Consider the following 12,824-nt stretch of genomic DNA (forward strand, 5'->3'; position numbering starts at 1 on the left):
CTGGCGGACTTACTAGCTGCGTTTGAACAGCCTGTCGTGGTTTTGTCAGACTCTTCATCCTCGTGTACACGCTGTGTCTTTCTCTCTCTCCCTTCTCCTCAATTCTATCCCCTCCCCTTGAGAGTGTGGTCCTCTTCCTAGCCATCAGCGCTTTCCAGCTCTTCGCGGTTCTTGTGTTTTCCTATTTTTCTCAGCATCTCTCTTTCTGAGGATATTTTTCCAGTTCCAGTCTGGATTTTGGGAACGTTCTGGACGCGTGGATAAGAGTGTCGGATGAACTCCAAAGATGGAGCTGCTAGTGATCTGTCTCTCTTTGTGGATTCTGCAGTGCCACTCAGCGCGAGCGGACTCCATCATACACATCGGTAAGGTTCCCGTGAGGCTCCGGAGCGGACATGCTAATGAACAGCCCGGTTCATTGAGCTCCACCACACTCACGGGCAAGCTGAAATCACGGGGGTCGTTCTGTTGCCTAACTGTGCAGTGAGGACCGTTGTGATGCATCTTAAGTGTGGAGGTGCTTATTTGGTAGCCAACGACTGCAAGATGTTGTATTAGTGCCAACTAAAAAGACAGTAATATGTACCTGTAGCTAGTGGCAAAATAGAGCAACAGAACTAGAACTTTGTCGTATAACTCTGACGTGATTGTATTGTGCACCATTTTCCGTCTGTGTAACGATGATGTGAACATGACGACTGACAGCGGTATTTCTGGAGAGACAGTGGTTTAAAATGTAACATTACCACTCGGTGCAATGATCCTCGTGTAAATTAGCGGTATATAGATTTGTCAGGACAACGAATGACTTTAAATATTCCAATGTCTTGCATCATGGACTTCTCTGAGTGAAAGGCGTCTGTGAGATAGAGGGTTAAGTCTTGCGCCCCCCTCCCAAGGTCTAAGTCTGAACTTTCAAGCGAACGTGATCAAAATTTTAATCCGCGCCCGTGCGCACAAACCCAAGTGATAAATCTTTGCTCATGTTTGTGTATCCTCTTTGACTCGTAACACATACTCCCACCGGGACCAGGTGTCTCGTTCTTTAGTTGGGTGGCCGTTTGGTTCCCTGTCACGAATGCCGGTGTGGGGGGTGAGCTCAACGGTATAATGATGGGGTTAGCTTCCTGAACGCACAATCATTGTACTGCATTCTGTCCTTTTTGGCATCAGGGCTTGGGAGAGAATTGCTTTGCGTTGCACCTATGAACGCAATTAGAGAGTGCCAGGTTTAGATATGAAGACCAAGTTTCCAAAAAATCATCCAAATGTACTCCGAAAGAAAGACTGATTTTGTGGTATGATAGTTTGGAAATATCTCACTGGAGAACACACACACACACACACACACACACACACACACACACACACACACACACACACACACACATATCTCCACTATTTATTCTATTTCAGTTTTTTGTTGATCTATTGATTCGTTTTCTGTTGATTTCTCTAATTGCCAAAAAGCTCTCGTATGTGTGGCAAGCCTACTTGCCTTGCAAACGTACCTATAGCACCCCCGGACCGTATACATATTAGAGTAATCACAGACGTTTTATTAGGGGTCCAAGCAGTGAAGCAGGCTGGAACCCTGTTTGTTCTGATTTTTATTATTTTCATTATTATTGTTGTTGTTGTTCTCATAATTTTATTATAATGTGAAGTAACATCTGAAAATGTGTCTCATGAGAACATGAAATCTACTGTCTTTATGATAATATGCTTGTTATACTTTCTCTTAACCGAGAAAGAACAGGTTTACTTGGGAGGAAAGGATGCCTTACTTAATGAAAGACATGCGTTTAACAACAAAGCTGGACAGTTTGTTTCTCGTTATAACCTGTGTAACCTGAAAAAATACATCTGGCTGCGTTTTGAAGCCTTTAACGGCATTTTATGACTGAAAAATGTTTGTGTGTGTGTGTGTGTGTGTGTGTGTAACCATTCTTTTCTCACATGAATTTTCGGAGGCGGCTTTTCGCAGTGATTTGACAACAAAAGCTTACTCTTCAACAGCCACTTTATCAATGTGTAATATCAACAACTAAAACGGCAAATCGAATATCATATACCTTGCATTTGTAATCTCATTTGAACGGTTAGGCCCTGGAAGCCACTCAAAAGTAGTTTTTGTTGTTGTTAATCATTGGCGGACGAATGCTCATAAATAACTTATGTTAGCAGTTATCGTGAAGCGTATCTTTTCCATGTATCTCTCTATAACCTCTGTGAGACGATACCATGAACCATCAAAAGGCACTTGCATATCATCGCGCGCAAATCAGCACTATCGATCAAGTTCTACTGTTCTGGAGTACTATTCGCCACTAACGGCTAATCAAATTCTCATACTAGTCAGAAGGGTAAGAGTACAGACGATTCCTTTTAGTTGTGTGCGTTTTTTTCTACACGTAACCTTGATGTTGATCTACTTGGTGACACCGTTAATTCTACACTGAAAGTGCACCGATGAAATGAACCGCACACTCAGTGTCTAATAAAACATTCATTAAATAAATTATCCAATCCCAGTTAGTGCCACACCCCAATCACTGAAAATAAGGTCTTATATCAGACAAAGTCCTAAAAGACACTATGGCCGAAAATATGCCATAGCCTATAGACATTTACACGCTAGAGATTACTCTGAAATTGTATACATGCTGGAAATTGATTTGTATGAAACGTATCTTCTTATGCGTCTACCAATTGCTCCTAACTAGGTTTTGCACCTGAATAAAAAGTTTATCTTGAGTCCAGTCGGAAAACGGACCTAGGATTTAGAAGGCAATTTTGCACTATTCGTGCATCACAGTTGCTGTGTAATCAAAGAACAATTTTCTTTTTTGCGCTGAGTATCGATTTTTCTACTTTCCCCGTAGGTGCTATTTTCGAGCAGAATGCCATACGGGACGATGAAGTGTTCCAGCTTGCCATTTCAGACTTGAGCTTGAATGACGACATCCTACAGAGCGAGAGGATCACCCATTCCATCAAACTCATCGAACCTAACAATCCTTTTCAAGCGGTGCAAGAAGGTGAGAGAACGACAACTGGATCTTTTCGTTTATTGATTATCGGGCCGCCTTTCAATTTATCATTATGGCACTCACCAGGCTTGGTTGTTTTCGCTCAAACCATTGTTTCTCATGAGCTCTGACGTCAGCTGTGCCGGGAATCTGCAGGGGTTGCTCGTATTGTTCGCTATCTAATCCAACTTTGTTGGTGAAAAATGTCCGTGTTGTAGAGTTAGCGCTTGGTTTCAAGATGCTTTTCTTTCTTTTCATTTACTGAGCAAGTTAATTTTTTTTTTTTAAGTGAGAAAGATAGTTCAGACGTTGTGGACACATACATTCACATACATGCAAACACACTCACTGATGCACGAACAACTTCACTCATTTTATCCGTCATCATTTTAGAGAGCACTTAGATGTGGTTGTGTTATGCACTTTGTGTTTTGTACAGACAAAGCTAGGTGGAAGCACTGAGTCATAAAGTTGACCTTAACTCTCCCAAATCACCGCAGTCCCAAAGGTATGTAAGCAGAACCAAAACAGCAACAGCTGAGTAAATAGGAGCTGTACAGGAAACAGAATTATGTCATATAGTGCTTATATTTTGTGGATTTAGGAACAAATGTTTCCTTTTTCCTTTGCATGCAGTCTGTGTTCAAAAACACTTCAAAAACTTTCACTTTTTAAAACATAAAATCAAGAGGATATTTTTGGATGGTGACATATTTTCTTTTAATTGCTCCTACTAGTTTCTAGTAATCAATGCTCGCTTGCATCATTATGATTTTTTTTTTATTCGTTTTCATTTACAGCTTTTTTGAGCCATGTGAATACTTCCAAACAGTATATTCCATCTGAACTTTAAGGAAGAAGGTTTGTTGTCTCTTCAATTATGTTGGGCTGGAATACAGCCTGACACACTCTTACTGGCAGTGGAGGGCAGCGCAGTTTGAATTGCTCCTGTGTTAGCCAACATGTTTCCCCTGTGCTTTCTAAGTGCGTTCTTATGCATTTGACAGCTCATACCAAGAGCCCACCTCAGGCTGGCTGAGCATATATAAATCACATTAATGTTAATATGCTATGTAGTGTATCACGCTTTATCGCCACTCATTAAGGGCTATATGGCTTCATTGTTAAGACAAGTTAAGCCTCCCACATTTTTCTGTCACTTGCCTCACCGTGCATCTGGTGAACTCTTCATCTTAAGTCATTTAATTGGTGCACCTCAGAATGTATAAACAAATGATAAATTGATCTATTTATATACATCCATACACACACGCACACACACACACACACACACACACACACACGTATATATATATATATATATTTATTTATTTATGTACTTATTTATTTAGTCTACAAGACTTATTTATTTAGGTTACTAGAGAGCAACTGTGTACATAGGTTTCAAAAATCACCCGGTGAATGAGAAATGATCTGGGACAGAATCAAGTCAGTCTTTTGATTTTTAGGATAATGCTTGTCAAGTCATGTGGGCAAGTAGAACAACATCAAGTGTTTGGCTGGTTTATCCACTACTGGCCTCTGTGTTTTGTAAGTTCATTCACAATCAACTGTCAAATCAGTTATCAGAACACAAACTTCAGATAGGAAAAATCAGATAGAGAGAGAAATTCTGGGAGCGAGAGCTATTTGAAGTGTAAAATGCAAAGATATATTTTTTTTCCTTTTTTAAAACTTCTGCATTACTCCAATCCAAATATTTGAGGAATGTCTCTGAAAATATGCACCAAGTACTTCAGTGTTCAAGAAATGTCGCAGATGGTCTTTAACTCTCACAAACATTGCAGTGGAAATAAAAATGACAGCAGGCGTTTGTTACGGGCAGCTAACTTTACAGATGAGCAGTGAGAAGTTCAGATGTCAACCTGATTTGGGTGAACACCGTGTGGCTGTATCATCTGTCAGCACCGATTGTTGTTGACTTTTTTCCTTCACACTCTGACAACAAAGGTGAAAATACCAGACGTACTGAAGGATTCATGTTACTTTAAGAGTTACTCTCTTTTTTTTTTTAACTGTACTGAGCTGAAATAAAGCGCCTCAAAAGAATCCAGAAAATGCAGAAATGTAGCTTTAGATACAACTAAAGGCAGTTTTATTGATCACTTTTTAAGTGTTTAATCAAAGCACAGCTCAAGACGTACTTTGATGTACTTGAGCATTGTAGAATTTGCTGTTTTGGCCATTTGACTATATTTCTTGTTCTTTTAAAACTGCAGATGACCAGGTCAGACAATGATCTAATGGTCAAGTGGAAATCAAAATGGGATAAATCTTGGATTGACTCCTTATTCTCAGACTCTGATGCACTTAGAGAATGGTTTGTGTGTGGGATGTTGATGTTCATTTCTATTTCCAAATGAAGCTTAATTTTATGCATAAACAGGACGTTTATCAGTCTTAATTTAACTCTTAGAGTTTTTGTAATCCATAGCAGTGAGTATAAACTTTTTGATCAATCAACACTAACTGGAGTAAAAGCAGATATAAAAACTCTGGGATACAGTGCCCTCTTACAAATAATAATGGCATTGTAAGTATTAATCGATTTTAAAATACCTATACTAAAGAACTATGGTTTTTTGACATGGTGAGTAACCATGAGTCTTTTTTTTCTATTGTAGTGTTTCTTGTTCTAGTCATTCATAATCAATAAGCTCCATGATATGTTGAAACTATCGGAATGTGAGTTTAGAGGAAACACAGAAATTAATTGGTCATATGTGCCCTCTGAAGAGTTTGGGGGATAAAGCACCACTCTTTCCTATACTGGGGCAAAGTGTTGCTCTGACTTTAAGAGTGTGCTAAGTCTTGAATCGATTGGCTAGACTCTGACTCTGAAGTGCAAGGGCTCCTGTTTGGCTGGTAGGGGATCTCTTAGGTCAATTAACCTCCCTGAGGTATGGCAAGGAGAAGTGCTTGAGTGACAGCTAGGTTTGGATGACCTTTCTCTCTGCTCTTTTGTTCACATTTCTCCCACAGAGAACACGCACGCACACACACGCGCACACACACACACACACACACACACACTCACACACACTCACACACACACACACACACACACGAGCGATCACACACACAGCCCCTCAATGGTCTGTGAACATGACCTATTTCTAACCCCATTGCTTCTAAACAGTAAGATCACACAAGTGTTAATGTCTTTAATCCAACTGAGTAAATGACATTGAGAGGTAATTAGCTTTGTTTGTAAATCTTCCTCAAACAACAGCTCAGGGACACAGTGTGAAAAAGCATCATGAGGTGCACGGAGGGGGACAGGAGGAGAAGAAGGAGGGGTGGAAGGAAGTCTGGAGGAGCTGGCATGTGTCAGCAGTCCAGTTGTGTGTAACTCACCTTCTTTTACGGCCCTGTGGGGGCACAGTTACTAATTACCCATTAGTACAAACAAACACACAAGCAGCCATCCCCAGACATCATCAGGTCTGTGTGTGTGTGTGTGTGTGTGTGTGTGTGTGTTTGAGCCAAGAGGTCTTAAGCCATGTGTGTGTAATTTTTTATAGGTCATCACCCTTTGTAAAGCCAAGAATATTTCATTATTTCCACACTGATCTGGCCAAGGAACTTTAATGCCGGGGTTTCCTCCATGACCAGAACCTACAAGACACCTACTAAAACATCCGTTTTTATCCTGACTCCTGCTGAACATTACTACTGAACACTACAACTACTAACTAACTGACTGAAATTCATGTTTGATTTTTAAAGAACTACTAATGTCAAGTTGTTTATCCTTGTACATAAATTTACAATTCAGTTTTTGACTAAATGCCTCTGGTCAGATTAAGTTTGTCAATTATGCCATAGGAATGTGGACATGAGGACAGTGCAGAATGTTCTGGAACTGCAGGTGTCTTCCTAGCAAAGTATCCACATCGTGTCTGAGTGGGCAAATGGGACTTGGCATTTCCTACAGTGCAGTATGGGCAACGGAGCTGACAGATTCAAAATGAAAGTGACCCCCATGGTAAAGTCACTGGGGGCTCTATCCACAGTTATCTACACAGCTATCTAACATGTGTAGCTTGTGTGTGTGTGTGTGTGCGCGTGTGTGTGTGTGTTTGAAGGAAGGTGAAATAGAGAATTATATGAGGGAATGAGAAGCTAGTATATTGGGAATATTAGACTTTGCCTTATACTGTGCTTACAGAAATGAGCTATGTGGAACTATGTGAACTTATGTAAGTAAATTCCCTTTTGTATGCAAGACTCCTATTAGAAGTCACCACTAGCATCCAGTAACATTTAAATATAGTTAAGTGTACTTGAGCTGAAATAGTCTCACTCTCTCTCTCTCTCTCTCTCTCTCTCTCTCTCTCTCTCTCTCGCTCTCTCTCTACACCCCTCTTTTTACCTACCTACCTACCTATCTTTGTGTGTTTAATTTTCTCTCTTTCCATTTCCTGAACTGGTTTCTGTGTTTGTATATCTAAGTGTGTCGCATAGCGACGGCATTACTCTACTCTCCTTCATCTCAAGGCCACTGTGTTTTGCCATTATGTTCACATAACCTGCTTAATGGCAGAATTGTTCAATGTTTCATTAGTTCGGCATTTGACATTTCTTCTAAACACCTGCAACTTGTGTAAAAAGCTTAACTGCTTTTGTGTAAGTGGTCTGACGGGATGCACATTTCAGAGGGATCTATGTTTTAGATGTCTCTTATTGAAAACCAAAGATGACCATCTGTTGTATTTATGTAGAGCCATACTTGTGAATGATCCAGGTGCAATGTGGAATTTTGGAATTTCTGTAAACCTGTCACTTTCTTTGGTGGAAGGCCAGTATAGTAATGTAGTTCATACGCAATGTAATATCTTGAGTGTTTTTTAAGGTTGTCAGTGACACTACCATTAACTAGCCTTACATCATCATCATCATCATCATCATCATCATCATCTTTCTCTCTCTCTCTCTCTCTCTCTCTCTCTCTCTCTCTCTCTCTCTCTCTCTCTCGTTCTCTGTCTCTGTTCTTTTCCCCCTTGCTCTTGTTAACCATTTTCATTTCATCATTCCCCTGAAATAGCAGCTGGGTAATGATCAATAAATTTCACTGAATATACTTACCTCTTTGTGTTAAAAATGATTAATAATGTCCTTTTTAACTTCATTACAAACAAATGTAAATCTAATGTAAATCTATGTTATAAAAGCATTACGAGCCATTCAACTCATTCAGAGAGAGAGAGAGAGAGAGAGAGAAAGAGAGAGAAAAGGAAAAAGGATGCTATTTTTCACACATTGTTAATTATCTGATGGTAGATTTTAAGCCATTTTAATCTCTTGTACAGCTGAAGCTCTTGTAATGTAGTGGTACCATAACAAGAGCGGTGACGTCAAGGCCTGGATTTGCAGTCCCTGACCAATCTGCCTTTGACATTATCCTTCTAATTAAATAAACGGATGCTCTACTCTCATCTTCTAATTATGCATGCTATTTCCATAATCTTAAAATGAATTAAAGGAGAATCTCCATTTGTGTGTGTATTGTCAGGGGAGATGTGAGTAATGCAGCTGTTTAACCCTGGGAGGGGTGACTTATTTTGCACACAGTGGAGCAAACAACACATGGGGGGATGTTCTGGGAGGATGCTCTGGCCATTGATCTGGTGCTTAGGGGTGTTGGAGTGGAGCTGCGTGGTGATGTATTGATCTGGTCTTGTGCAGGGTCTTTGTGTTGTTCACCAGCTTTTGGGGGGGAATGTTAGACAGGCAACGGTCAAGCTTTCCTCGGAGTTGGACCCGGGGTTCCTGTGTTATAGGCAAGGGCCTTTCCGCTGGACCACTCGCCTGGGGGTACTCCTCCTGGGAGGCAGCTCATAGTCTCACAGGTTTCCTCCAAAGTCTGTCTGCCCTTCCCTCTCCCTCAGGCTGGCACTTTTAGCTGTTCTTTGATGATCATCCATGGGGTACAGGTGTGATCTTTGATGAGCCGCCAGCCAAGCCTCCTCAGAGTTTTCCTGCCTTGTCGACATGTGCCTTTGTTGTAGTTTGGACTCTTCATGTTCCTTCTGTTGTTGATTCCTCAGCTGGCCAGTTGCTGGCTTGGGGAGTGGTGCTGAAATGGCACCAAAATCCAGCATTGGGCTGATGCGGGGCACATTCGTCACAGTATGTGTATGTGTTTATATGTCTGTGTGTGTGCGCGCGCGTGTGTGTGCGGGGGGTGTTATATTTTTATTCCATATAATGCGCTATGTGATACTAAATGTGCTTGTTCTTTGTTCTTGAAGTGTACTACTTTGGTTAAGCTATTTATCATGCGTAGCTAACGTAAGCATGACGTGTATTCACAGAACATGACAGAGTGATTAACCATTCATGAGAAACAACTTATGCAGTGGAGACACAGATGCACATGCACACGCACGCACACACGCACGCACACACTCACACTCATACACACACACACACACACACACACAAACTTTGTTTAGTAGTAGTAACTTATTCAGTTAGGTTATAACATTCTTGCATAATTGATGTCATAAGGGCAGCTTACAAAGCTGCACAGTCAACTACAGACTCATCAAGTTACAATTTTTTTTACTGGTGCTTTAAAACAATTCTATTGGTGCATTTCACCTGGAGGAAGTCTCAGCATTATCAACAGGAGCATGACACCAGCCTTTTCACTAGGTGAAATGTGGTCTTCTTATGCACCAACTGTTTTCAGAATGATAAGGGTACTGTCCCGAGACTTAGAAAAAAAAAGGAAATTTTGAAATACATCAAATCCCCAACAAGTTGTTTTAAGGTAAGACTATGTTGATGAAACAAGTCAATAAGTTTTAAGTAATGGTTATCTTTCACATGAAAGAAAGTTTAAAGTGAGCCTGCCCTGCCAGTGATGCTTAGTTGTTCAGAGAAAGAAGTATGATTTATGTGAAATATCTTCATCTGTGAAAGCCTTTGGACTTTAAATAATCTCCTGCTCAACTGTAATAAACACCAGGAGAAAGCACAACCTTGTGAACAAGCTGTCTGTGGAAGCTGCGTGTTGGCGGAAAGCATGGCACATGCGGTTGACATGTTAGACTGATTACAAGCAAAGAATGATTCTTTTTCTGGCTCTAAACAGAAACTATTTTTATGGACCTTTTTGCTCTTTGTCTTAAGAGGGCTCGTTCGAGGGAAAAAGGGGAGGGGGCATTCTACACATTGCGAACAGTCACAGGATCATTAGGGTTTCATCTGAAATGAACAAGCACTTTCTTTTCCTCACTGCAAAGACGGTTGATATTTTTAGCCCTTTTCCCTAATGAGATATTGATGGATTAAGAAACTGCCAGCAAGCACTAATGTAACCTGTAATGTACTGTTTGAGACAAAATGTTTGTGATTGGTTGTTAAGACATGCATGGATGTCAGTGTAGCGTATGTATTCCATTTATGTGTTTGTGTTTGTTTGTTTGTGTGTGTGTGTGTGTGTGTGTGTGTGTACGTATGTATATGTGTAGTGGTGTATGTGTGAAAAAGTTTGTGTGTGTGACTGCTGGATGAGCCAGAGTGTTTGTGATGGATCATCGGGGCATGCATGTATGTCAGTGTAATATATCTCACAATATTTCATGTACGTGTGTCAGAATCTTTCAGGGCCTTCACACCCACAGTCCATTAAAGACTGATGGACACTACTGAGATTCTTCACTTGTCACATTAACCCAAATCCTAAGGAACTGTTGCCTCTGAGAGAGAGATAAAGTAGTCTGTACAGGAGATGTGTTAGAAAGTTTGTATATGAGAAAGAACGTACACTTAAGGAAGATGTTTGCATTTTAGAAATGATGTAGGCGAGGAGAATGAATGTTGGAATTGTCTCTGCCACAGAGAGACACATCAGAGCATTCATGTACATTTTCATTTCACCACATACATCAGCCCTCTGCTTCAGAAGGACTACAGTACAGTGGAAAACTGGAATTACAATCAAGATCAGAATTCGATCCTTTGGGGTATCTAAATTGAATTGTTTTGGAAATCATAAGCAAAGAAAATGACTACTGTGCTTTATTTACATTGTATTTCACAAAAATCAGCTGCTTTTAATGCTCCCTCTCTCTGATATGCAATATGCAAGTACCTGCTATCAAACAAACAAACAAACAAACAAACAAACAAAAACACACACTTTATAAACACTGAAAAAGGAAATGAGGGTGAGAGAGGGAGATAGAGAAAGCCCAAGCATTTCATGGTAAACACAGCAAAAAAAAGCAAAACAAACCCCCCCCCCCCCCAAAAAAAAGCTCATACTCAGCCATTAAAGCTGTAATAGTCATTAAAGTTCATACTCAGCCATTACAGCTGTAATAGAGTTTCCTGATTTTTGTGCATGTTAAAATAAAAGTGGGAATAAAAGGTTGGTGAGGTATATACTTGGTATACTTGGTGAGGTATATATGTGTGTAAGCACACATTCTATAAGGAGCCTTTAAAACTCCATTATGGTGGACAGCTCTCCACTTAAATGAATGGTATTAATTATGGAAGTGCAGGGGATTGAAAGAGAGCCTGAACTTGTAGGATGTCTGCAGTAAGAATGAGAAATCCATGGCTCTTTAAGAGCACATGTTCATGTCAATGATTGATAATTATTCTGAATTATTCTGTCTCAGCTCAGCACAGTCATTTTCCCACCATTATGTGAACACCCACGGTCAGCCTTCCTGTACAGGATCATTTTCCCCTCCTGATTCTCCTTGCTAGAACAGTACACTGTCTGGTGTTGTCTTACCTCTTAGGAAGGACTCACATCATGTCACCTGTGGAAGGCATTGCTTTCTCTCTCTCTCTCTCTCTCTCTCTCGCTCTCTTTCTCTCTCTCGCTCTCTTTCTCTCTCTCTCTCTCTCTCTCTGTCCCCATCTCACTAAACTATATTTATCCGTTGGTTAAATCTGGCATATCATACCAATGCCAATACGCTGACATAAATGTTAATGAAAATTGTAGGCTAGTTTACACTCTGGCAACCAAGGCTCAGTATTGTGGATGTGCAGACAAGGATTTGTGTTGTACATTGACTTGAATATCATGTGTGACTTTGTGTGTGTGTGTGTGTGTGTGTGTGTGTGTGTGCATGCATGGGTGTGTGTGTGGGTGTGAGTGTAAAGTATGTGAGAAGCAGTCTTAGAGAAGAGTTGTGATTGTATGGCCATTCAGAAAGAGCAGATAGAGCACAGAGTATTTGCTTTTTTTCTGCTAATCGTTGCAACTTTCCATATCCCTTCTCTCTTTTCTCTTCATCTAGCTGACTTGCTTAATTATATTGTTTATGAACAATCTTTGCATGTGGAAATACCTGCTGTTTTCATTGTCGGGGCACACACACACACACACACACACACACACACTTCCTTAGCCCAGCAGTCCCCAGCACGACTGTGTGAATATTACATTGGCTGCTGGCTGTGTATTCACACTGTTCTGTCACAGGCCTTAAACAGCTGTTAAATACTGCAGGAATCTGGGGACCTCATTAACATGTACATGTTCTACATTATGAATACACACACACACATATATATGAATTATATATGGTGATAGTTTGTAAATAATTCAGGTCAGATCGAGCCTAATTCCCTCTGTGTGATCTTCAGCGAGCTTGAGTGTCTACAGTGGAACAGGACACAGATCCCATGTCACATCAAAGTGGAGCTCCTCTTGAAAACAAAATGACTGTCTAACTCTCCTGCGCGCACACATGGCTATATTAGTAGAGCCCACCATTTTTCATTAGTGTTAAACTG

General features: G+C 40.5%; 1 protein-coding gene across 2 annotated transcripts in view; it reads left to right on the top strand.

Annotated features, from left to right (window-relative positions):
* The first annotated feature begins 286 nt into the window (after positions 1–286).
* Positions 287–12,824, top strand: part of grid1a (glutamate receptor, ionotropic, delta 1a) — a 183,455-nt gene continuing 170,917 nt past the window's right edge. The window contains exons 1-2 of one of the 2 annotated variants that reach the window (XM_030786758.1): positions 287–365; positions 2,886–3,041. In XM_030786758.1, the coding sequence (XP_030642618.1) occupies positions 287–365; positions 2,886–3,041 (235 nt within the window). The remainder of the gene's footprint in view (positions 366–2,885; positions 3,042–12,824) is intronic. The other variant, XM_030786759.1, reaches the window with a different exon arrangement.

The sequence above is a fragment of the Chanos chanos genome, chromosome 10 (assembly GCF_902362185.1).
Source record: "Chanos chanos chromosome 10, fChaCha1.1, whole genome shotgun sequence".
Lineage (NCBI taxonomy): Eukaryota > Metazoa > Chordata > Actinopteri > Gonorynchiformes > Chanidae > Chanos > Chanos chanos.